The sequence below is a fragment of the Mobula hypostoma genome, chromosome 11 (genome assembly GCF_963921235.1).
Source record: "Mobula hypostoma chromosome 11, sMobHyp1.1, whole genome shotgun sequence".
NCBI lineage: Eukaryota > Metazoa > Chordata > Chondrichthyes > Myliobatiformes > Myliobatidae > Mobula > Mobula hypostoma.
Genome location: NC_086107.1, coordinates 7601694 through 7628926, shown reverse-complemented (window position 1 = coordinate 7628926; position 27233 = coordinate 7601694). Strand labels below are relative to the sequence as shown.

The window sequence follows — 27233 nt, the reverse complement described above, 5'->3', positions numbered from 1 at the left end:
CTCCACGCCACCGATGTTGTCCAAGGGAAGGGCACTAGGGCCGAGGCAGCTTGGCTCCGGTGTCATCGCAGAGCAATGTGTGGTTAAGTGCCTTGTTCAAGGACACAACACGCTGCCTCAGCTGAGGCTCGAACTAGCAACCTTCAGATCACTAGACTGACGCCTTAACCACTTGGCCACGCACCACACTTTGCATGAGCTACGCTGACATAAAGTCACTGTCGAACCTAAACAGGACAAAGGATAGGATTCAGGGTCTATTGGGTGTGAGGAAACATGATAATTCAGGCAAGCCAAATATATTGCCCTCCACTGATTCAAAGTTCTAGCTGGAAGAAGAAGATTAGCTTTATTTGTCACACGTACATCGAAACATCAAAGCATATAGTGAAATTGATAGAATGGATGTGGAGAGGATGTTTCCTATGGTGGGGGAGTCTAAGACCAGAGGACAGAACCTCAAAATAGAGGGGTGTCCTTTTAGAACAGAGATGAGGAGAAATTTCTTTAGCCAGAGAGTTGTGAATCTGTGGAATTTATTGCCACAGAAGGCTGTGGAGGCCAAGCCATTGGGTATATTTAAGGCAGAAGTTTATAGACTCTTGACTAGTTGGGGCATGAAGGAATATGAGGAGAAGGCAGGAGTCTGCTGCTGAGAGGGAAAATGGATCAGCCATGATGAAAAGACAGGTCAAATTCAATGGGCCAAATGGCCTAATTCTTCTCCTATACCTTATGGTCATATGATTTTAAATGCATTGTTTGCATCAATGACCAACACAGTCTGAGGATGGTGCTGGGGGCAGCCCACAAGTGTCACCACGCTTTGCCCACAATTTACTAATCCTAACCTGTATGTCTCTGGAATGTCGGAGGAAACCAGAGCACCCGGAGGAAACCAACGCTGTCACAGGGAGAATGTATATATTCCTTACGGGCAGTGGTAGAATTGAACCCAGGCCACTGGCTCAATGGTAAAGCTATTGTGCAGCCCAATGAACTAAATAACGTAACTATTAGCAAGCTCAGAATCAGGCTTATTATCACTTATATTGTTTTGCAGCAGGAATACAATGCAAGACCTGAGATATACTAGAAATTATAATAAGAAATATCAAATACATAGTGCAAACAAAGAGGGCAAAAATAATGAGTTAGCGTTCATGGGTTCGTTGCCCGTTCTGAAATCTAAAACACTGAGTGTGTGCCTTTGGGCTTCTGTACCTCCTCCCAGATTAGAAGAGATCATGTCCTGGGTGGTGGGGTCCTTAATGATAATTAGATATATTAGCTAATTAATTTACTTCCTGCCATGCTCTTTCCATAGGGGAAGTATTGACTTCAGAGATTTAGGGGAGTTATTTATTAATTCCCAGTTCGTCTGTATCTCATTTGCATGCACACTGCCCTACGTTCTGGCTTTCCAGGCTAAACTCTGTTTCCCTTGCTGCTTTTGTCACATTGTCACTACCGAGGCTGCAAGCCCTATTTCTCTTTTGCCTTTCTTTTTCTAAAGTCAAATACGTTTCAACCATGACCTCTGTATCTCCCTCTGCAATGGAGCCTTTCCTTCCTCATCAGGAGATCACAGTCCGTATGGGTTGGGAATTACATCTCCCCCTTGCTGACAATCAACTCCAAACTCTTTTTGAAATAATTCTTTATTCTTTATAAACAACACACCATAAATACCTAATACATGCTAATGTACTGTATGAGGTGAATAAAGTTTGCCCTTGATTATTGTCACGAGTACTGGAATTTGGGGCCTCGTGTTAGGGTAGTGCTTAGCGCGACGCTGTTACAGCTCAGCTCATCAGAGTTTGGAGATCAACTCTGCTGCCTGCTTCAGGCATGTTATATACGTTCCTTCCCTGTGTGTGCATGGGCATTCTCCAGTGCTCTGTCTCCACCCATTTTCCAAAGATGCACCAGTTAGTAGATTAATACGTCATTGTAAACCGTCTGCAATTAGTCTAGTGTTAAATAGGTGGGTTGCTGGATGTCACAGCTCGAGGGGCAGGAAAGGCGTGTGCTCCGCCATATCTCTAAATGAAATACAGTGAGAAGCTTTGTTTTGCATGCCATCCATACAGATCAGGCCAAACATATGTACATTGAGTTGAGAAAGGTCAAAACGAAAAGTAACAGCAGAATTCAGAAAATAACATTACACATACAGCTACAGAGAAAGTACAGTCCAGGTAGACAACAAGATCACTCAAGGGGCACGACGAGGTAGGCTGAGAGATTGCCTTTACTGTACACGGGAGGTTGTCCTTGAGCCTGGCATGTTTCCAGTGTTTTATATCTTCTGTCCAATGGTAGGAGGGATATGAGAGAATGTCTGTGGTGGGTGGGGGCTTTCGTTATGTTGGCTGCTTCACTGAGGCAATGACAATTGCCGACAGTGACAATGGAGGAGAGGCTGTTTTTTCTGAAAGAAGGGATGCTCAAAATCAGAATCAGATTCAGAATCAGGTTTTATCTCACTGGCTTAGGAGCTGGTGGTAGACCTGAGGAGAGCTAACGTACCGGTGACCCCTGTTTCCATCCAGGGGGTCAGTGTGGACATGGTGGAGGATTACAAATACCTGGGGATACAAATTGACAATAAACTGGACTGGTCAAAGAATGCTGAGGCTGTCTACAAGAAGGGTCAGAGCTGTCTCTATTTCCTGAGGAGACTGAGGTCCTTTAACATCTGCCAGACGATGCTGAGGATGTTCTATGAGTCTGTGGTGGCCAGTGCTATCATGTTTGCTGTTGTGTGCTGGGGCAGCAGGCTGAGGGTAGCAGACACCAACAGAATCAACAAACTCATTCGTAAGGCCAGTGATGTTGTGGGGATGGAATTGGACTCTCTGATGGTGGTGTCTGAAAAGAGGTTGCTGTCCAAGTTGCATGCCATGTCTCCCATCTACTACATAATGTACTGGTTGGGCACAGGAGTACATTCAGCCAGAGACTCATTCCACTGAGATGCAACACAGAGCGTCATAGGAAGTCATTCCTGCCTGTGGCCATCAAACTTTACAACTCCTCCCTTGGAGGGTCAGACACCCTGAGCCAATAGACTGGTCCTGGACTTATTTCCTGGCATAATTTACATATTACTATTTAAATATTTATGGTTTTATTACTATTTATTATTTATGGTGCAACTGTAACAAAAACCAATTTCCCCCGGGATCAATAAAGTATGACTATGACTATGACTATTATGTTGTGATACTGGTTTTTCTGCAGCAGTAATGCATTGCAATGCATAATAATTTTAAAAAATTATAAATTACAATAAGAAATACAGAAATATAAATTAAATAAGTAGTGCAAAAAGAGAACAAAAAAGATAGAGGTTCATAGCCAATTCAGAAACCTGATGGTGGAGGGGAAGAAACTGCTCCTAAAATGTTGAGTTTGTGTCTTCATGCTCCTGGACCTCCTCACTGATAGTAGCAATGAGACAAGGGTATGTCCTCAGTCATGGGGGTCCTTAACGATGCGTGCTGCCTTTTTCTGAGGCATCACCATTTGGAGATGTCCTTGTTGTTGGGGAGGCTAGTTTCCCATGATGGAACTGGCTGAGTTTGCAGCTTTCTGAAGCTTTTTCTGGTCCTGTGCAGTGGTCCAGGATTGGAACTCAGAGATGATTTTTGTGATAAGACTTTTGTTGACTGTTGAGGTAATAAGCTTTCCATTTGATTGTCTGTGACTAGCTGTGTCCTTTATATCATGTTTGCTGTGTGTTTAGGCACAACTTTCCAAGTCATTATAATAACATCATTTCAATCCACTCTCAAACAAGAGAAAATCTGCAGATGCTGGAAATCCAAAGGGTTTTGGTTCAAAATGTCGACTATACTTTTTTCTATAGATGCTGAGTTCCTCCAGCATTTTGTGTGTGTATTTCAAATCCACTGCCGTCTTTATCCATGGAAATCCATACACCAGAAATACCACCATTAACCTTGAGAGGGCGCTGTGTGCCTGTGTGTTTCTAGTTGTAACAGACATAATCAATGTATGAAACTTAAAGGATCCATACTGACATGTGTGGTGTTGCACTTTGGGAGGACAAATCAGGGTAAGAATTAAACAGTGAGTGGTGGGGCACTGAGGTGTGCAGTAGAACAAAAAGACCTAGGTATGCAGATGCATAATTCCTTGGAAGTAGGCAGATTCGTAAAGAGATCTTTTAGTACATTGGCCTTCATAAGTCAGTGAATTGAGATGGGATGTTATATTGAAGGTGTGTAAGACACTGGTGAGGCCTAATTTGGAGTATTCTTTGCAGTTCTGATCACCTACCTTCAGGAAATAAATCAATTAGCTGGAAAGAGTATAGAGAAAATTTACACGGATGTTGCTGGGACTTGAGGACCTGAGTCATAGGGAAAGGTTGAACAGGTTAGGTCGTTATTCTCTAGAGCGCAGGAGAACGAGAGGAGATTTGATAGAGGTATACAAAATTATGATGGGTGTAAATAGGGTAAATGTATGCAAGCTTTCTCCCTACAGGTTGGGTGAGGCAAGAACTAGGGGTGGTGGAAGCAGATACATTAGGGGCATGTAAGAGACTCTTAGATACGCACATGAATATTAGGAAAATAGAGGGTAATATGGGAGGGCAGGATTAGATTGATCTTAGTGTAGCTTAAAAGGTCAGCACAATATTTTGGGCTGTTGGGCCTGTACTGTGCTGTATTGTTCTATGTTCTATTATTAGATTAATAACACAAATGACAAGTTTATATTTTTTATTTTTTTTTAATGTTTTCTGGCAAATTACTACTAGTTTTTAATTAGTGCCCCCTGATCAGGGTCATGTGAAACCATGGGAGCAGGTGATGGATGGCCGTGTGAGCAGCTGGTGCATATCACAACTCATGGTTATGTGACCACACATGCCAGGTAGCGAGTCTCTGAATACTGGCAGGGATCACCCATCTTGTAAAGACACTGCTCAGAAGAAGTCAATGGCAAACCACTTCTGTAGAAAAACTCGCCAAGAACAATCATGGTCAACAGCTGGAAGATCATGATCACCCACGTCATACGGCATGGCACATAATGATCGTGATGAGTTTTAAGAACACGGGAAGTGCAGTAGAAAAAGGAGCATCGAACAATCTGCTGGAGGAATTTAGTGTAGGGGAAAGGGTTTTTGCCCTGACAGACGGTGATTGACCTCCTGAGTTTTCAGTATTGGAAACTGGAGTCTCATGTGTGTCAAGAGGACAAGAGGCTGGCACTGTAATGTAGTGGTTAGCATACAGCGCTATCAAGCAGAATATTGGGCTCAGTTTCTGCCACTGTCTGCAAGGAGTCTGTATGTTCTTCCCGTGACTGTGTGGCTTTCCCCTGGGTACTCCCGTTTCCTGCCACGTGTACAAAATCACGAACAGGTTAGGGTTAGTAAGCTGTGGACATGATATTTTGATGCTGAAGCATAGTGGCCCTTACGGGCTGCCCCAGCACATCGTAATCAATGATGCAAATGGAATATTTCAGGATTCAAGATTATTTATTGTCATTCTTCAGTACACGAGTGTAAAGGAGAACAAAATTCGTAAGGCCAGTGATGTTGTGGGGATGGAACTGGACTCTCTGACGGTGGTGTCTGAAAAGAGGATGCTGTCTAAGTTGCATGCCATCTTGGACAATGTCTCCCATCCACTACATAAAGTACTGGTTGGGCACAGGAGTACATTCAGCCAGAGACTCATTCCACCGAGATGCAACACAGAGCGTCATAGGAAGTCATTCCTGCCTGTGGCCATCAAACTTTACAACTCCTCCCTTGGAGGGTCAGACACCCTGAGCCAATAGGCTGGTCCTGGACTTATTTCCTGGCATAATTTACATATTACTATTTAACTATTTATGCTTTTATTACTGTTTAATTATTTATGGTGCAACTGTAACAAAAACCAATTTCCCCCGGGATCAATAAAGTATGACTATGACTATGACTAAAGTGATTGTTACTCTGGATCTGACGCAGCATAAAAACACAATAAGCATAAAGAACAGATGAATGGTCTCGGCCCAAACGGCGACTGTTTACCCTTTTCCATTGATGCTACATGGCCTGCTGAGTTCCTCCAGCATTTTGTGGGCAATACCAAGACATGAGTTGCAGAGTCCTGGAAAGCGAGCCTGCAGGATGTGGAATCAGTTCAGAGTTGAGGTGAGTGAAGTTATCCACGCTGGTTCAGTGCCTGATGGCTGTAGGGTAATGACTGTTCCTGAACCTGTTGGTGTGAGACATTCTGCCTGATGGTAGTAGCAAGAAGAGACCATGGCCTGGATGGTGGGGGCTCCTTGATGATAGACGCGGTTTCTCGTAGCCGCAATCCTTGTAGACGAGCTTGGTGGTAGGCAATAACTGCAGTCCACAGTTATTTTACTATAAAGTGCTCTGGGCACCCTGAGGTTGGGTGAAGAGTCACAGAAATGGAAGTATATTGTTTCTCTTTTCCAGTTCCTGCCGTTTGTATTAGTTGAAGAGTAAGGATCAAAGAAAATTCAACTATATGATTTAAACTGAGGAAAACCAATTTGTATGAATTGGTCAACATTTTAGCTAAGAGTGAATTTAAATTTAGAAAGTAATACGATCTTGATGAGCCAGAGGCTATCAGTAATGTGGAGCTTTTTCTGTAGTTAGCAACTTCTCAAAAACATGTGATGTGAAGTGCCTTTAACAGTAAATGGAGCAAATTATTTTCTGATCTACCCTCCAGGTTCAGGAACAGTTCAACCATCATGCTCCTGAACCATTGTGGATAACGTTACTCACCACAATACTGATCTGATTTCACAACCTATGGATTCGCTGTCAAGAACTCTTCAACTCACGTTCTCAGTATTTTTCCTTCTATTTGCACAATTTGTCTTCTTTTGCAAATCGGTTGTTTGACGGCCTTTGATTATGTAAGATTTTCATAAATTCTATTGTACTTACAGACTTACTTACAAGGACTGCACAATTCATAGAACATGACAGCACAATACAGGCCCTTCGGCCCACAATGTTATGCTGACCATCTTCTGAGTATTTTTTTATGTGCACGATTTGTCTTCTTTTGCATATTGGCTATATTTTTTTCATACATTCTGTCTATTTGTTTTCCTGCAAGAAATGAATCTCAAGCTAGTCTACGGTAACATATAGGTAATTTGATAATAAATTTACATTGACTTTGATAAACATTCTCTCTCTCACATACTCACTCAATCACTCTCTCAAACTTTCTCACTCTCTCTTATATGTAGTCCCTGTAGTAGTAGTGCGAACTTTCGAGTCGAGTATGCTGTTCTCCCAGGGGGTTGTCTATTGGTGGGTCCTCGGGTGTCTGTAGGGGCCGATCTAGAATCGACATATTCTGGTGCAGTGTGGGCAAGAGTAAGTGGCGTCTGTAATTGGTGGTTGGGTCTTGTGGCTGTTTCTCCTTTCAAAGTTGCTGCCTGTTCTCTGCAGCACAACAGTGGTTGGTCTCGTGATATAATCTCTCATAATCTCAGACTATCTGTCTCGCTCCAGCAAAAATGATCTACCACATACTGTATTCTGAGACAATTACACTCATATTCATTCACACACTGTTCTTCTTCTTTTGCCCAATTTTTCCGCTGACATTTAGAGCAGCAATGAAGGTCCTCCATCTCTGGAGGTGTTCAAGACTTATTTCATCGTGTCAGTAGCTTCCTCTCGGTTTTCACTACTGTCAGTCATGCAAATCCCAGCTGGAGACTTAAGAAATACTGTTGCACACAGATGTAGAAGAGTTCTTCATTGCTGTTTCTGTAACAGTTTTGTTTGACCAGTCAAGGTTGTTAGCCCTGCACTGAACCCCCAAACCTGAACCACTCTTAGTCTGACCTCTACCCTTTGACCTGTATGGTATGGGTGACCCTACTAAGAGCCAAAGCATAAAGCCCTGACTCCAGGCAGCATAACTCCCTGGGTCATTGAAGCACGCAAGCTTCCAAACCACGACAAGGTTGTAGTACTCTTGGTGGCTACACACTGTAGTGACATGCTTTCCCCATTCTGTCTCACACACTATACCTCTGCATGTTTGCACCATACACCTGCCTTGCTGCACTCACAGAAACACTTGCTCTCACATATTGTACCATTCGAGTCATAGAGCGCTAGAGCACAGAAGCAAGCCCTTCGGCCCATCTAGTCTATGGCAAACTATTAACCTGCCTAGTTCCATGGACCGGTACTTGGACCTTTGCCCTCTATTCTTCTCCATCCATGTACTTATCCAAACTGTTTAAACGCTGAAATCAAACCAACATGCACCACTTCACATGACAGCTCGCTCCACAGTCTTGCTATCCTCATGTTCCTTTAACATTTCACCTTTCACTCTTAACCCATAACCTCTAGTTTTAGTCTTGGCCAACCACAGTGGAAAAGCCTGCTTACACTTACTCTATCTATACCTCTCATAATTTTGTATACTTCTCTCAAGTACCCTCTCGATCTTCTACGCTCCAGGGAATAAAACCCTAACCTATTCAACTTTTTCTTGTAACTCAAGTCCTCAAGTCCTGGCAACATACTTGCAAATTTTCTCTGCATTCTTTCAATTTTATTGGCATCTTCCTTGTAGGTAGCTGACCAGCCCTGCACAAAATACTCCAAATTAGGCCTCATTAAAGTCTTATACAACTTCAACATAAGAACACAACACCTGTACTCCATACTTTGATTTATGAAGGTCTATGTGCCAAAAGCTCCCTTTATGTTCCTATCAACCTGTGACGCCACTTTCAAGGAATCATGGATCTGAATTCCCAGATCCCTCTGTTGTACCCACACCCCTCAGTGCCCCACCATTCACCATGCAAGTTCTACCCTGGTTTGTCCTCCGATAGTGTAACACCTCACACTTGTCTGTGGTAAATTTCATTCACATTCAGTCTCTCTGTCATACAACACACCTAGGCATATTTGCAAAGTACCTTTGCTTTAGGGAACCTACACAAACCCTTGCTTTCACATAGTCTATCATTCTGTCATGTAAACCTCTCCATGCGGCCAATCTCCTGGTTCACAGTGAGTGCTTTACGACACAGCACATCACTGCCTAGTGTTGCACTGCAGTCGACAGGAGGGCTCCACAACAGGTAGCTAAAACTGACCAACGCATCACCAGCACCAGCCTCCCCGTCAGCAAGGACATACCGTGTATACAGAGAAGTGCCAGAAAAGGCCAATAACATCATGAAGGATCCCACCCACTCTGCTCATGGACTGTTTGTCAAGTTTCCCTCTTCCCACTGTTACCATCAGGAAGAAGGTACAGAAGCCTAAAGACATACTTCGTGATTCAGGAACAGCTACTTCCCCTCTAAATAGATATTGAGCCCATGAACGCTACCTCACTTTTTTTTAATACTATTTCTGTTTTGCACTATTTTTAATCTAACTATTTAATATGCACTTACATATATACTTACTGTAATTGATTTACTTTTTTTTGTTCTTTCTATATTATCATGTACTGCATTGAACTGCTGCTGCTAAGTTAATAAATTTCACGACACGTGCCGGTGATAATAAATCTGACTCTGATTCAAGATTCAAGATTGTTTAATGTCATTTCCAGTACACAGTGTAAAGATGAACAAAATGATTGTTACTCCGAATCTGAAACAGAATAACATAAAGAACACAATAAAAACACAATAAATATAAGTACGTAAGATTTCTTATATACATAAGGGATGAGGCTACAGAGCATCCACACCAGGACCACCAGTCCAAAAACAATTACTTTCCCCAAGCAGTAAGGCTGATCAACACCTCTACTCACAAAACCACCTCTCCACTCCAACCATCACTACTGTATCATTTCCTGTCAGTTACCTTCTGTACAGACACTCCTGTGTCTAGTGTCACTTTATGGACATACAATCGATCTATGTATGTAAGCTAATCATATGTATTTATATTTATTGTGTTTTATGTGTTCTTTATGCTTATTATATTTATTTTATGGCTGATTTGGATCCAGAGTAACAATCATTTTGTTCTCCTTTACGCTCGTGTACTGACGAATGACGATAAACAATCTTGAATGTTGAATTGGAGAGTATTATACTCCCCCAGTCTCCCTGAGCAGAAATAGATACAGAGTCCTCCACTTCATCTTTTCATGTTAGCCCTAACAAATTGGGAGGTTTGCCCCTTGGGGCAGACAAGTGGATTCACATCAGTTTCTCAGTTATCGCAGCTAAGTCCTCGGGAGATCTGCTAACATAAAATAAACTCCTTCAAATCAGCATTTTCTCTGCCAAGTAAGCCTTAATTTTAAAGCAGCTCTGGTGTATGAGTAATTTATAAAAATGGCTTTATCGTCTTAATCTACTCTCCTGCATTCAGTGAAATGGTAACTACAGCTGTTGTTAAATTTCAGAGTCGAGCAAAAGACTGAGGATGCAACGAAAACAGTGGCTGCAGAAAGAGAAGGTTCTCTCTGATCTTGATATGATGAAGCACAAGATACGCCACCTTCAAGGTAATGAACTTGAAAGGGGACTCTGTATCCTTAGGTTAAGCTCTCATAGGTTATTCACTTCCTGAGTTCTATTCGCATCAGTCCATCACAGGCAAAGTCCTCCCCACCACTGAATAGGTTTCAAAGTTCAAAGTAACTTTATTATCAAAGTACATATACGCTCAGTGGCCACATGATGTGATACCTCCTGTATCTAATAAAGAGTCCATTGACTGTATGTTTGTGGTCTTCTGCTCCTGTGGCCCACCACTTTCAAAGTTTGACATGTTGTACATTCAGAGATGCTCTTCTGCACACCACCATTGTTATTTGAGTTACTGAACCAGTCTGGCCATTCTCCTCTGACCTCTCTCATTAACAAGGCATTTTCACTGACAGAACTTCTGTTCACTGGATGCTTTATTGTTTCTCACACCATTCTCTGTAAACTCTAGAAACTGTTGCATGTGAAAATCCCAGGAGAACCGCCGTTTCTGAGACACTCAAACCATCCTGTCTGGCACCAACAATCATTCCACGGCCAAAGTCACTTAGATCACATTTCTTCCCCATTCTCATGTTTGGTCTGCACAATAACTGTACATCTTGAATATGTCTGAATGCTTTCATGTATTGAGTTGCTGCCACATTATTGGCTGATTTGTTTCAAGTTCAAGTTCAAGATTAATTGTCGTTAACCATACCCATGAACACAGTGTTCCTTTGGGGCCACGGTGCAAAACACGGTACCAACATTCACACACGGCACATAGAACACATATAATTATTAGAGCAGAAAAACATACTGTTTCAAATAATAATATAGCCCAAGGCCTCGAGTGTCACGCCTGCAGATTAATGGTGCTTGGACGTTGTCCTGGAGCTACATTTCTACAAGAATAAGCCACCCCAATTCCCCATATCATGCAGTGCAGCTACAGATGAACACTATCCAGTTTATCTTCTACTGAGCGATCACTGGAGGGCAGCACTGATGGGACAGGCCAACTGCGCACCCCCCCCCCCGCCCAACCCATCGCCGAATTCAACGGCACACAGCCAGCTCTGGTGTCTCCTTCCTTGTTAGCTGCAACAGCCGACCCGAAGCATAAAGGCCTGGTCCGTGCCACAACCGAGGCCACACAGCTCCCCCACCGTCGGTCTCGCCAATGAACCTGCGAATTGGACTTCTTTTTTAAGCTTATGAGGACACTCAGTCCTCGTTTATTGTCATTTAGAAATACATGCATTAAAAAATGATACAATGTTCCTCCGGAAAGGTATCACAGAAACGCAGGACAAACCAAGACTAAAGTGACAAAACCACATAATTATAACATATAGTTACAACAGTGCAAAGGAATACCGTAATTTGATAAAGAGCAGACCATGGGCACGGTAAAAAAAGTCTCACGTCCCGACAGCCCCATCATCTCATGCAGACGGAAACGCCGCAAACTTGCCGATGCATTGGAAGCACCCGACCGCAGCCGACTCCAAGTCCATCCGAAAACTTTGAGCCTCCAACCAGCCCTCTGACACCAAGCACCGGGCATCAGCTCTGCCGAGCGCTTTGACCCTGCCCCGACCGCCGAGCAGCAAACGAAGTCGAGAACTCAGGGCCTTCCCCTCCGGAGATTTTGGATCACACAGTAGCGGTGGCAGCGAAATAGGCATTTCAGAAGTTTCACCAGATGTTCCTCCGTGCTCTCACGTCTGCCTCCATCAAATCAGGATTGTGCATGGCACCCCACTTGACAGATAACAGATATCATTCACCAGAGTGGCCACTGCAAGCTGCGTCGTGCCGCCATCTTCTCCTCCCTCCCTGCAGTATTCTACATCACCAATGTCCAACAGGGTCTTGCAATCACAACATAAACGTCTAGGTCAATCACCACACCATCGGTTGGACCACACACCACCTATGATGCCTCTTCCCTGAGTGGATAAGGCACGCTGTAACACAGTGCACAACAAGCCCAGCTCTACCGCTACCCAGCAACTCGCTAGTACTCAATATTCCTGATAGTAAGCAGTGTCTTGCAATCATAAAAAAGATGTAAAGAATGAAAAGTTACTCCTTTTGTTAGCTGCATCCTCATATGCCGCCATCTTACTAGAAACATATTAGATCTTTGTGTTAATGAGCAGTTGTACTTAATAAAGTGACTACTGAGAGTATGTCATCTTATACTACCCTGAGATTCATTTTCTTGTGGGCATTCACAGTAAATACAATGAAACTCAATAGAGTCAATGAAAAACTGCACACAAAGACAGACAACCGATCTGCAAAAGGCAACAAATTATTTAAATACAGAAAGAAAAAGAACATAATAATAATTACAAAAAAACCCTATAAATTCTGAGAACATGAATTTTAGAGTCTTCAATACTGAGTCTGTGAGTTGTGGAACCAGTTCAGTGCTGAGATGAGTGAAGTTATCCACTCTGTTTCAGAAGCCTGATGGTTGAGGGGTAACAATATGGAGTGTTGCAACAAACTGACGTCGATTATCAAAAATCCCCACCATCCAGGCCATGCCCTCTTCTTGCTACTACCATTGGGCAGGAGATACAGTTGTCGGATAAAGGTTTAGAGATTAGTTTTATTTGTCAGATGTTCGCTGATCATCAAAGCATACAGTGAAATACATCTTTTTGCGTCAACAACCAGCACAGTCTGAGGATGTGTTGGGGGCAGCCTGCAAGTTTCACTACACTTCTGGCATCCACATGGCACGCCCACAGCTTTTCTAACCCCTACGTCATTAGAATGTGGGAGGAAACCAAAGCACCTGGAGGAAACCTACATGGTCACGGAGAGAACATATAACTACCTTACAGATAGTGGTGGGATTGGAGCATGATCACTGGCATTGTAAAGAGTTATGCCAACCACTATGCCTCCATGTTTCAGTCACCACCACCACCAGGTTCAGGAACAGTTATTATTATTATTATGATTATGAGGACACGCAGTCCCCTCTTATTGTCATTTAGTAATGCATGCATTAAGAAATGATAAAATGTTTTTCCAGAATGATATCACAAAAACACATGACAAACCGACTTAAAAACTACCAAAAACCACATAATTATAACGTATAGTTACAACAGTGCAAAGCAATACCGTAATTTGATAAGAACAGACCATGGCACAGTAAAAGTCTCAAAGTCTCTCGAAAGTCCCATCATCTCACGCAGACGGTGAACCTCCAGCACCGCCAACTTGCCGGTGCAGCATCCCGGAAGCATCCAACCACACAGTCCGACTCCGAGTCCGTCCGAAAAACTCCGAGCTTCCGACCACCTCCCAACACCGTGCACTGAGCACCATCTCTGCCAAGCGCTTTGACCCTGGCCCCAGCAACAGGTGATATGCAAAGCTGAGGATTTGGGGCCTTCGTCTCCGGAGATTCTCGATCGCACAGTAGCAGCGGCAGTGAAGCAGGCATTTCAGAAGTCACTCCAGATGTTCCTCTGTGCTTCTCATGGCTGTCTCCATCAAATCAGGATTGTGCATGGCACCCCTAGTTACACATATCGATATCATTTGGAACGGCCGCGCGCGCTGCGTCGTGCCGCCATCTTCTCCTCCCTCCCTGCCTTGAGGTACCCTACAACCGTTAAGCTCTTGAACTGACGTGGACAACTTCAATCACCATTCTCTGAACTGTTTATTTATTTATTGAGATCCAGCACGGAACAGGCCCTTCCGGCCCCTCAAGCTGCACCGCCCAGCGATCCCCAAATTTAACCCTCACCTAATCATAGGACAATTTACAATGACCAATTAACCTCCCAACCAGTCTGTCCTTGGACTGAGGGAGGAAACTGGAGCACCCAGAGGAAACCCATGCAGCCATGGGGAGAATGTACAAACTTCTTACTTACTGTGGTGAATTGAACCCAGGTCACCGGTACTGTAAAGCGTTGTGCTAACCACTACGCTACCAAGCTGACCAATCGTATTGGACAATTTAAAGACTCACTTTCAAGAACTCCTTATAACTCATGTTCTCAGAATTTTTTGCAGTTTTTCCTCTTTTGCATATTAGTTGGTCATTCTTTGTATGCTCATGTATAGTTTTTTGCAAAATTCTCTTTTTCTGTAAGCGCCTGCAAAAAATAATTCTCAGTGGTATATAATAATATATACATACTTTGATAAAGAATTTACTTTGAACTTTGAATTCAGTAATGATACCCTCTAGGCCAACCCAACCAAATATGCCCATGAAAATAACAGTATAATTTTCTCTTTGAGGCCCCCTATTTAAAATCAGGCTGATGATTGTAAACTCCACCTTGTTCATTACCTTCTTCTTTTGAATCCATGTGTAAATTATTTGAGAAAGTGTCGGGGGTTATGTTGCTTCAGTGTTGTAAGGAAAGAGTTAAATGTGATTCCTCCTGGGTATATGCTAAAACAAAATGGTTGCCACAGAAGCATAGTGGTTAACGCGACACTATTACAGCTTCGGGCATCAGAGTTCGCAGTTCCATAAGGAATTTGTATGTTTCTTTCCGTGACCGTGTGGGTTTTCTCCAGGAGCTCTGGTTTCCTCCCACATTCCAAAGATGTACCAGTCTGTAGGTTAATTTGTCATTGTAAATTGTCCCGTGATTAGTCTACGGTTGAACTGGGGGAGCTCATTGGGCTGGAAGGGCCTGTTCGGTACTATATCATTAAGTAAATCAAGTAATTAAATAGAAGTCTGTAAGAGAAAACTGTATCTTTAAATTGAATAAATTAATTAATTAAGTCTGTAAGAGAAAATGGTGTTAGACTGTAAGATAGTGTTAAAATGGAAGTCTGTAAGAGAAAGTGGTGTTAGACTGGAGTGGGATAGTTTTGAGGAATTAAAGGAGTACAAGTCTACAGCTTTGAGAGTAGGTAATGATGAAAACATGTTTGTGATTGTGCGGGTACAGGTAATGGTGTCTTATTATGGGGAAGTACTGGGGTAACAGCTATTTTCATGTTCTGAAGGGTAAAGAAGGGACAATTTCTTTCTGTAAGGGTGGAAACATCTCTTAGGCTGAGTCAAAATTAGTGCAAGTGCTAAGAATTGGAGAGCAGGGGTCGGTGTTGGGACCGCTTCTTTTTATGCTGTAAATCAATAATTTAGATGATGGAATAGTTGGCTTCGTTGCCAAGTTTGCAGATGAAACGAAGACTGGTGGAGTGGCAGGTAATGTTGAGGAAACAGGAAGGCTGCAGAAGGACTCAAACAGATTAGAAGAATAGGCAAGAGAGTGGTAAATGAAATACAATGTTGGAAATTGCAAGGTCATGTACTTTGGTGGAAGAAATAAATGTGCAGATTATTTTCTAAATAGGGAGAAAAATCCAAAAATCTGAGCTACAAAGGGACTTGGGAGTCCTTGTGTAGAATGCCCTAAAGGTTAACTTGCACTTTGAGTCGGTGGTGAAGATAGCAAATGTAATGTTAGCACTCATTTCAAGGGGTCTTGAATACAAGAGCAGGGATATGATGCTGAGGTTTTATAAGGCACTGGTGAGGCCGCACCTTGAGTATTGTGAGCAATTTTGGGCTCCTTATCTAAGAAATGATGTGCTGGCAATGGAAAGGGTCCAGAGGCCATTCACAAGGATGATTCCAAGAATGAAAGGGTTATCATATGAGGGACACTTGATAGCTCTGCATCTGTTTTTGCTGGAATTTAGAAGGAAGATGGGGGATCTCACTGAAACCTTTTGAATGTTGAAAGGACTAGACTAAGTAGATGTGAAAAGGCAGAGCTTGATAGGTTCTTGATTGAACATGGCTTCAAAGGTTACAGTGAGAAGGCCGGGAAATGGGGCTGAGGAGGGGAAAAAAGGATCAGCCATGATTGAATGGCATAGCAGACTGGATGGGCCAAGTGGCCTTATTCTGCACCTGAGTCTATGTTCTTATGTAGGGAGAAGTACATTGAGAGAGCTGGAGAGAGGGAGAGAGAGAAAGAGAGGGGGGAAGGGAGGGAGGGAGAGAGAGAAAGAGAGAGAGAGAGAGAGAGGGGGGGGAGAGATGAGTGAGAGGTTGTCAGATCTGTGGTTTCCCTCTAACATTGTGCAGGTTGGCTCATTAGGTGGATGATAAGTGCTATGGACATGAGAGATTCTGCAGATGCTGGGAATGCAAAACAACACACATAAGATGCTGGAGTAACTCAGCAGGTCAGGCAGCGTCTATGGAAATGAATAAACAGTCAATATTTCAGGCCGAGACCCTTCATCAGCACTGAAAAGGAAGTGGGGAAACGCCAGAATAAAAATGTGGGGGGTGGGGGGGGGAGGAGGATTGCTAGAAGGTGATAGGTGAGGCCAGGTGGGTGGGAAAGGTCAAGGGCAGGAGGTGAAGGAATCTGATAGGAGAGGACCAAAGGAGAAAGGGAAAGAGAAGGGGAACCAGGGGAGGTGAGAAGAGGTAAGAGGCCAGAGTGGACATTAGAAGAAGAGGGAAGCGGGAGAGGAAAAATTACTGGTAGGAGAAATTGATGTTCATGTCATCAGGTTGGAGGCTACCCAGATGGAATAAGGTGTTGCAGTCCCACCCTGAGTGTGGCCTCATCTGGGCACACGAGGAGGCCATGGACCGACAAGTATCATGGTCTTCTCTGTATGACCAGTGCAGTAATCTTTTGGTTGTCTCTCTGTATTGCTTTTGTATTCATTCTAAAGAAGTGATTTCTTGTGGTTTAACACATGTATAGTGACTCACGTGACATGCGTGAGTGCCCCTTTGCTGAATCAGGAAAAGAACATGTACTGAATTTTAAAATATTTCCATTACAAATGTTTTTCACAGGGAGACGGGTAGGATCGATGGACCCTGCCAACATGGTTCCAACAAAGTGTCCGGTTCAGCCTGTGGTAGTGGAGGGTGGGTGGACGGAGCCTTCCCCAGAGGAACTGAGACTCACGGAGGATGTACAGAACATGGAAGTAGGTGGCCATTTCGCTGCTTCTGTCCCCATTCAAGACTAAAATTCATAACCTTCTAGATTAGCCTGCTATGAGGGATCCTGTCATTGTAGTTTGAAGCATGTTTGTGTCTTTACGCTGTACTGCTGCTACAGAACAACAAATATCACATCATTAAGTCTGCAGATGCTGGAAATCTGAAGCAACACACACAAAATGCTGGAGGAACTTGGCAGGTCAGGCAGCATCTATGGAAATGAATAAACAGTCGATGTTTTGGGCTGAGACCCTTCATCAGGACTGAGAAAGAAGGGGAAGATGCCAGAATAAAAAGGTGGGGAGTGGGGTAAGAGGTAAGCCGGAAGGTGATCGGTGAAGCCAGGTGGGTGGGAAAGTTCAAGGGTTGGAGAGGAAGGAATCTGATGGAAGAGGAAAGTGGACCATAGGAGAAGGGGAAGGGGGAGGGGACCCAGTGAAAGTTATAGGCAGGTGAGTAGAAGTAAAAGGTCAGAGTGGGGATTAGAGGGAGGGGGTGGCAAAAATTGTTTACCGGATGGAGAAATCGATAATCATGCCATCAGGCTGTAAGGTACCCAAACAGAATATAAGGTGTTACTCCTCCACCCTAATGGTTACATCATGTAAGACAGAGACAATAAAAACATGATTCTGATTCTGATTGTGTCCGAATAAAAGTAAGGAAAGGCATCCGTTAGTCTTGCGAGACCATGGATCTACACCTGGAAAGTCTTCACTCTCCAGGGCGCAGGCCTGGGCAAGGTTGTATGGAAGACCAGCAGTTGCCCATGCTGCAAGTCTCCCCTCTCCACGACACCAATGTTGTCCAAGGGAAGGGCATTAGGACCCATACAGCTTGGCACCAGTGTCGTCGCAGAGGAATGTGTGATTAAGTGCCTTGCTCAAGGAAACAACATGTACCCTTGGTACGGGGCTCGAACACACAACCTTCAGGTCGCTAGTCCAGAGCCTTAACCACTTGGCCACATGCCCAGTCTGAATAGTGACAGGGAAAGTTGAAAATGCTGTGAATAGTTTGGTGATCTGAAACTGAGGGATAATAAAGGGAAAAGTTTACATTGGCATGGTTGTAAATGCTTTATTGAGATTTGGATAATATCTGTCATTGTGCCTTACATCTGCATCATTTCATGATCTTGAATGCTTGATGCAGGCAATGCCATTCATAAAGGTAGAAAATTACCCAATGTGCATCCATACATCGAAGTCAAACCTGAACCCATTACCAAGTCTAAAAATCTGGCATGGTTCCGGAGGACTGGAAAATTGCAAATGTCACTCCACTCTTCAAGAAGGGAGGGATGCAGGATAAAGGAAATTATAGGCCACTTAGTCTGACCTCAGTGGTTGGGAAAAAGTTGGAGTTGATTGTTAAGGATGGGGTCTTGGAGGCACATGATAAAATAGGCCATACAGCGTGGTCTCCTCAAGGGAAAATCTTGCCAGACAAATCTGTTTGGAATTCTTTGAGGAAATAACAAGCAGAAAAGACAAAGGAGAATCAATGGATGTTGTGTACTGGACTTTCAGAAGGCCTTTGACAAAGTACCACACATAGGGCTGCTAAACAGGCTACAAGCCCATAGTATTACAGGGAAGATTCTAGCATTGATAGAGGATTGGCTGATTGGCAGGAGGCAAAGAGTGGGAATAAAGGAAGCCTTTTCTGATTGGCTGCCGGTGATTAATGGTGTTCTGCAGGGGTCAGTGTTGGGACCACTTCTTTTTACGTTATGTGTCGATGATTTGGTTGACTTAATTGATGGCTTTGTGGACAAGTTTGTGGGTGATACAATGATAGATGGATGGGCAGGTAGTGTTGAGGAAGCGGAGAGGCTGCAGTCAGATTTGGAGAATGGGCAAAGAAGAGGCAGATAGAATACAGTGTTGGTAAGTGTGTGGTCATGCACTTTGGTAGAAGGAATAAAAGTGTAGACTATTTTCTAAATGGAGGGCAAATTCAAAAATTAGAGGTGCAAAGAAGCTGGGGAATCCTGGTGTAGGATTTCTTAAAGGTTAACTTGCAGGTTGAATCTGTGGTGAGAAAGGTAAGTGCAATGTTAGCATTCATTTCAAAAGAACTAGTATATAAAAGCATGGATGCAATGCTGAGGCTTTATGAGACACTGGTGAGGTCTCACTTGGAGCATTGTGAACAAGAGAAAATCTGAAGATGCTGGAATACGAGTAACCCACACACAATGCTGGAGGAACTCAGCAGGCCAAGCAGCATCTACAGAAATCTATAGAGTATTGTGAGCTGTTTTGGGCCCCTTATTTAAGAAATGATGTGCTGACACTGTAGAGGGTTTGGAAGAGGTTCAGGAAAATGATTCCAGGAATGAAATGGTTATTGTATGAGGAGTATTTGATGGCTCTGGGTCTGTACTCGCTGGAATTTAGAAGAATGAGGGGGGATCTCATTGAAATCTATTGAATGTTGAAAGGCCTAGATAGAGTGGATGTGGGGAGGATGTTTCCTATAGTGGAGGTGTCTAGGTTCAGAGGTGTCTGGATAGAGGGATGTCCATTTCGAACAGAGGTGAGGAGGGAATTCTTTAGCCAGAGGGTGGTGAATCTGTGGAGTTCATTGCCACAGATGGCTGTGGAAGCCAAGTATTTATGGCGGAGATTAATAGTTTTATGATTAGTCAGGGCATGAAAGGTCACCGGGAGAAGGCAGGAGAATGGGGCTTGAGAGGGAAAATGGATCAGCCATGGAGAAATGGCAGAGCAGACTCATCGAGCAAAATGGCCTAATTCTGCTCCTATGACATGGTTTTATGGTCCAATAAACTCTGCTGGTTTCACCTCTTTTTAAGGTAGTAAGTCAACAGAAAGCAATATCAATAGTTAAGAATTTCAAATATTCAGGTGACAATCTTCTGTCCACTAATTTAGTATAACCATTTATTTATTGTTTATTAGAGATAAGGTGTAGAACAGCGTCTTCCAGCCCAACGAGTCATGCTGCCCACCTATTTAACCCTAGCCTAATTACAAGCCAATTTACAATGATCAATTAACCTACTAACCGGTACATCTTTAGGTCTATGTCAGGAAACTGGAGCACCAGGAGGAAACCACACATTCACGAGGAGGAATTGCAATCTCCTCACAGAGGCTGCTGGAATTGAATTTTGAACTCCAACATCCCAAGTTGTAATAGCATCACGCTAATCACTGTGCTACGGTAGCAACCTGAGCACAAGAGATTCTGCAGATGATGGAAGTCCAGAACAACACACACACAAAATGCTGCAGGAGCTCAGCAAGTCCTCCTGCAAGGACCTAATGAAACATCAACTGTTTATTCCACAGATGCTGCCTAACTTGCTGAGTTCCCCTAATATTTTGTTTGTGTTGCTCTAGTGCAGCGGTCCCCAACCACCAGGCCATGGACCGGTACTGGACCGCAAAGCATGTGCTACCAGGCCGCGAGGAAACGATATGATTTGGCGATATGAGTCAGCTGCACCTTTCCTCATTCCCTGTCACACCCACTGTTGAGCCATTACGCATGCGAGGTCATTACCTGCGTGTCGTCCATGTCAGTGCAGGAAGAAGATCAACTCCTCGAGCTTGCAAATGACGGCGGGCTGAAAAGTATGTTTGACATAACATCTCTGCCGGCATTCCGGGTCAAAGTCAAGGCTGAATATCCAGAGATAGCCACGAAAGCACTGAAAACATTGCTTCCATTTCCAACATATGTCTGCAATGAATGCAACGAAAACTAAATTACGGAATAGACTGGACATAAGGAACCCCCTTCGAGTATCGCTGTCTCCCATCACCCCTCGATAGGACCTTCTTGTTGCAGGAAAACAAGCCCAGGGCTCCCACTGATTCAGCGATATTGGTGTGTTGCAATGATTTTATATGTTCACACGGGGAAAATATGTGCTGTGTGTTTAATATCCAAACGTCACTTAAAATGTTATGATGCTGTTGACTTATAAGTGACTTATATAACCATATAGCAATTACAGCATGGAAACAGGCCATCTCTGCCCTTCTAGTCCGTGCCGAACGCTACTCTCACCTAGTCCCACCGACCCGCACTCAGCCCATAACCCTCCATTCCTTTCCTGTCCATATACCTATCCAACTTTTCTTTAAATGATAATATCGAACCTGCCTCTACCACTTCTACTGGAAGTTCTTTCAACACTTACTTCAAGCTCCCCTGTCCTCCCCTGATAATTGACTTATCACTATGTTCATGTGAGGAAAATATGTGCTGTGTGTTTAATATTAAATTCGTTAGATAAACCCTTTTAGAAACAAAATTGAGTGTATTAGCCACTTATCACCTATATTCTGGTTGTGATTAACACATCCCCCAAAAACAGAATCGCCAAAAAGGATTTGTAGAAAAAAAAGTTGGCACGTACATGCATGCACCCTGGTCCCCGCGCAAGGCTTCATGGTCATGGTAGTCTTTCTCGGGGTAAACACAACGAATTTGACTGCTACTCTTGTCCGTTGGAAACCGCACCCCCCCCCCCCACCAGGTGGGCCGGTGGGCAAGAATATTGTCAATATTAAACCGGTCCGCAGTGCAAAAAAGGTTGGGGACCCCTGTTCTAGTGCAATCATTGATCCTTTTTATATAAAATGGCAAACAGAAGGTGTTACATAGATATGTCTGCCAACCAAAATCTACAACTATCATTTCTACACATTGGAACAATGTTGAAGCTTTAGAGGCCATAGAGGAGATTTACCAGGATGCTGCCTGGATTGAAGAGCATGTCTTATGAGGATAGGCTGAATGATAGACTTTTCTCTTTGGAACAAAGGAGGGTTTGAGGTGACTAAACAGAGGTGTGCAAGATGATAAGACAGTGCACAGCAGGAGACTTCTCCAAGGACATAAACAGCTAATACCAGGGGGCGTAACTTTAAGGTAATTGGAGGAAACTATAGGGAGGGTGACAGAGGTAATTTTTTTTACATCAAGTGGTGGCCCTGTTGGGGTGGTGGTAGAGGCATATACATTAGGGACATTTACGAAGCACTTGCGTAGGCCCATGGATAATAGAAAAATAAAGATTTACGTAGGAGGGAAGGATTAGATTGAACTTAGAGTAGGTCAAAAGGTTGGCATAACATCATGGGCCAAGGGGCTTGTACTGTGCTGTAGTTACATAGAAACATAGAAAACCTACAGCACAATACAGGCCCTTCGGCTCACAAAGCTGTGCCGAACATGTCCTTATCTTAGAAATTCCCATGTTTGCCCATAGCTCTCTATTTTCCTGAGCCCCATGTACCTGTCCAGGAGTCTCTTAAAAGACCCTATAGTATCTGCCTCCACCACCGTCGTCGCCAGCCCATTCCATGCACTCACCACTCCCTACATAAAAAACTTACCCCTGACATCTCCTCTGTCCCTACTTCCAAGCACCTTAAAACTGTACCCTTTCATGCTAGCCACTTCAGCCCTGGGAAAAAGCCTCTGTCTATCCACATGATCAATGCCTCTCCTCATCTTATACACCTCTATCAGGTCACCTCTCATCCTTCATCGCTCCAAGGAGAAAATCTGGATAGTAGTAATAGGATTGGTCCAAGTCAGCATGGATTTACGAAGGGGAAATCGTGCTTGACTAATCTTCTGGAATTTTTTGAGGATGTAACTATGAAAATGGACAAGGGAGAGCCAGTGGATTTAGTGTACCTGGACTTTCAGAAAGCCTTTGATAAAGTCCCACATAGGAGATTAGTGGGCAAAATTAGGGCACATAGTATTGGGGGCAGAGTACTGACATGGATTGAAAATTGGCTGGCTGACAGAGAACAAAGCGTAGCGATTAACGGGTCCCTTTTGGAATGGCAGGCAATGACCGGTGGGGTACCACAGGGTTCAGTGCTGGGACCGCAGCTGTTTACAATATATATTAATGATTTAGATGAGGGAATTAAAAGTAACATTAGCAAACTTGCCGATGACACAAAGGTGGGTGGCATTGTGAAATGTGAGGAGGATGTTACGAGAATGCAGGGTGACTTGGACAGGCTGGGTGAGTGGGCAGATGCATGGCAGATGCAGTTTAATGTGGATAAATGTGAGGTTATCCACTTTGGTGGTAAGAACGGGAAGGCAGATTATTATCTAAATGGAGTCAATCTAGGAAAAGGGGAAGAACGACGAGATCTAGGTGTTCTTGTACATCAGTCACTGAAAGCAAGCATGCAAGTACAATGGGCAGTGATGAAGGCTAATGACATGCTGGTCTTCATAACAAGGGGAATTGAGTATAAGAGCAAAGAGGTCCTTCTGCAGCTGTACAGGGCCCTGGTGAGACCACACCTGGAGTACTGTGTGCAGTTTTGGTCTCCAAATTTGAGGAAGGACATTCTTGCTATTGAGGGAGTGCAGCGTAGGTTCACAAGGTTAATTCCCGAAATGGCGGGACTGTCATATGTCGAAAGATTGGAGCGACTGGGCTTGTATACTCTGGAATTTAGAAGGCTAAGGGGGGTTCTTATTGAAACATATAAGATTATTAAGGGATTGGACACGCTGGAGGCAGAAAGCATGTTCCCGCTGATGGGTGAGTCCAGAAACAGAGGCCACAGTTTAAGAATAAGGGGTAGGCCATTTAGAACGGAGTTGAGGAAAAACTTTTTCACCCAGAGAGTGGTGGATGTGTGGAATGCTCTGCCCCAGAAGGCTGTGGAGGCCAAGTATCTGGATGCTTTCAAAAAAGAGATGGATAGAGCTCTTAAAGATAGCGGAATCAAAGGTTATGGGGATAAGGCAGGTACTGCATACTGATTATGGATGATCAGCCATGATCACAGTGAATGGCGGTGCTGGCTCGAAGGGCCGAGTGGCCTATTCCTGCACTTATTGTCTATAAAAGGCCGAGTTCACTCAACCTATTCTCATAAGGCATACTCCCCAATCCGGGCAGCATCCTTGTAAATCTCCTCTGCACCCTTTCTATGGTTTCCACATCCTTCCTGTAGTGAGGTGACCTGAACAGAGCACAGTTCTCCAAGTGGGGTCTGACCAGGGTCCTATTTAGCTGCAAAATTACCTCTCAGCTCCTAAACTCAATCCCCTGATTGATGAAGGCCAATGCACTATATGTCTTCTTAACCACAGAGTCAATCTGCACAACCCTCTGATCCTCCAAACTGCCAAGAGTCTTAACATTAATACTATATTCTGCCATCATATTTCACCTACCAAAATGAACCACTTCACACTTATCTGGGTTGAATGCTATTTTCTACCTCTCAGCCCAGATTTGCATCCTATCAATGTCCCACTGTAACCTCTGACAGCCCTCCACACGATCCACAACACCCCCAACATTTGTGTCATCGGCAAATTTACTAACCCATCCCTCCACTTCCTCATCCAGGTCATTTATAAAAATCACAAAGAGTAGGGGTCCCAGAACAGATCCCTGAGGCACACCACTGGTCACCAACCTCCATGCCGAATATGACCCCTCTACAACCACTCTTGCCTTCTGTGGGAAAGCCTGTTCTGGATCCACAAAGCAATGTCCCCTTGGATCCCAGGCCTCCTTACTTTCTCAATAAACCTTGCATGGGGCACCTTATCAGATGCCTTGCCGAAATCCATATACACTATATCTATTGCTCTACCTTCATCAATGTGTTTAGTCACATCCTCAAAAAATTCAATCAAGCTCGTAAGGCTCGACCTGCCTTTGACAAAGCCATGCTGACTATTCCTGATCATATTATGCCTCTCCAAATGTTCATAAATCCTGCCTCTCAGGTTCTTCTCCATCAACTTAGCAACCACTGAAGTAAGACTCACTAGTCTATAATTTCCTGGGCTATCTCTACTCCCTTTCTTGAATAAGGGAACAACATCTGCAACCCTCCAATCCTCCAGAACCTCTCCCATCCCCATTGATAATGCAGTTTCCTCCCTCGCCTCCTACAATAGACAATAGCCTAGGGTACATCTTGTCCAGTCCCTGTGACTTATCCAACTTGATGCTTTCCAAAAGCTCCAGCACATCCTCTTTCTTAATGTCAATATGCCCAAGCTTTTCAATCCGTTGTGTCATTCCTACAATCGCCAAAATACTTTTCTGTAGTGAATACTGAAGCAAAGTATTCATTAAGTACCTTTGCTATCTCCTCTGATTCCGTACACACTTTTCCACTCTCACACTTGATTGATCCTATTTTCTCACGTCTTATCCTCTTGCTCTTCACATATTTGTAGAATGCCTTGGGGTTTTCCTTAATCCTGTCCGCCAAGGCCTTCTCATGGCCCCTTCTTGCTTTTTAATTTCATTCTTAAACTCCTTCCTGCTAGCCTTATAATCTTCTAGATCTCTATCCTAGTTTTTTGAACCTTTCATAAGCTTTTCTTTTCTTCTTGACTAGATTTACAACAGCCTTTGTACACCACGGTTCCTGTACCCTACCATCCTTTCCATGTCCCGTTGGAACATACCTATGCAGAACTCCACGCAAATATCCCCTGAACATTTGCCACGTTTTTTCCGTATATTTCCTTGAGAACATCTGTTCCCAATTTATGCTTCCAAGTTTCTGTTTTACTCCAATTAAACGCTTTTCTAACTTGTCTGTTCCTATCCCTCCCCAGTGCTATGGTAAAGGAGATAGAATTGTGATCACTATCTCCAAAATGTTCTTTCAATAAGAGATCTGACACCTGACCAAGTTCATTTCCCAATACCAGATCAAGTATAGCCTCTCCTCTTGTAGGCTTATTTACGTATTGTGTCAGGAAACCCTCTTGAATACACCTAACAAACTCCACCCCATCTAAACCCCTCGCTCTAGGGAGATGCCGATCGATATTTGGGAAATTAAAATCTCCCACCACGACAACCCTGTTATTATTACACCTTTCAGAATCTGTCTCCCTATCTGCTCCTCGATGTCCCTGTTACTACTGGGAGGTCTATAAAAAACACCCAGTACAGTTATTGACCCCTTCCTATTCTTAACTTCCACCCACAGAGACTCAGTAGACAATCCCTCCATGACTTCCTCCTTTTCTGCAGCTGTGACACTATCTCTGATCAACAGTGCCACGCCCCCACCTCTTTTGCCTCCCTCCCTGTCCTTTCTGAAACATCTGAAGCCTGGCACTCGAAGTAACCATTCCTGCCCCTGATCCATCCAAGTCTCTGTAATGGCCACAATATCATAGCTCCAAATACTGATCTATGCTCTAAGCTCATCCACTTTGTTCATAATATTCCTTGCATTAAAATAGACACATCTCAAACCATCAATCTGAGCGCATCCCTTCTCTATCACCTGCCTATCCTCCCTCTCACACTGCCTACAAGCTTTCTCTATTTGTGAGACAACTACCCTTCCTCTGTCTCTTCAGTTCGGTTCCTACCCCCCAGCAATTCTAGTTTAAACGCTCCCCAAAAGCCTTAGCAAACTTTCCTGCCAGGATATTGGTCCTGCTCGGATTCAAGTGCAACCCATCCTTTCCCCAAAAGAGGTCCCGATGATCCAGAAATATGAATCCTTGCCCCCGCTCCAATCCCTCAGCCACGCATTTATCCTCCACCTCACTCTATTCCTACACCCACTGTCGTGTGGCACAGACAGTAATCCTGAGATCACTACCTTTGCGATCCTGCTTCTCAACTTCCTTCCTAACTCTCTGTAGTCTGTTTTCAGGACCTCCTCCCTTATCCTACCTTTGTCATTGGTACCAATATGTACCACAACCTCTGGCT

General features: G+C 43.7%; 1 protein-coding gene across 1 annotated transcript in view; it reads left to right on the top strand.

Moving 5' to 3' along the window:
* LOC134353570 (doublecortin domain-containing protein 1-like) overlaps nucleotides 1–27233 on the top strand; it is a 610678-nt gene that overhangs the window by 496656 nt on the left and 86789 nt on the right. Inside the window, exons 35-36 of the mRNA XM_063061626.1 lie at nucleotides 10443–10544; nucleotides 17345–17481. Coding sequence (XP_062917696.1) covers nucleotides 10443–10544; nucleotides 17345–17481 — 239 coding nt within the window. The remainder of the gene's footprint in view (nucleotides 1–10442; nucleotides 10545–17344; nucleotides 17482–27233) is intronic.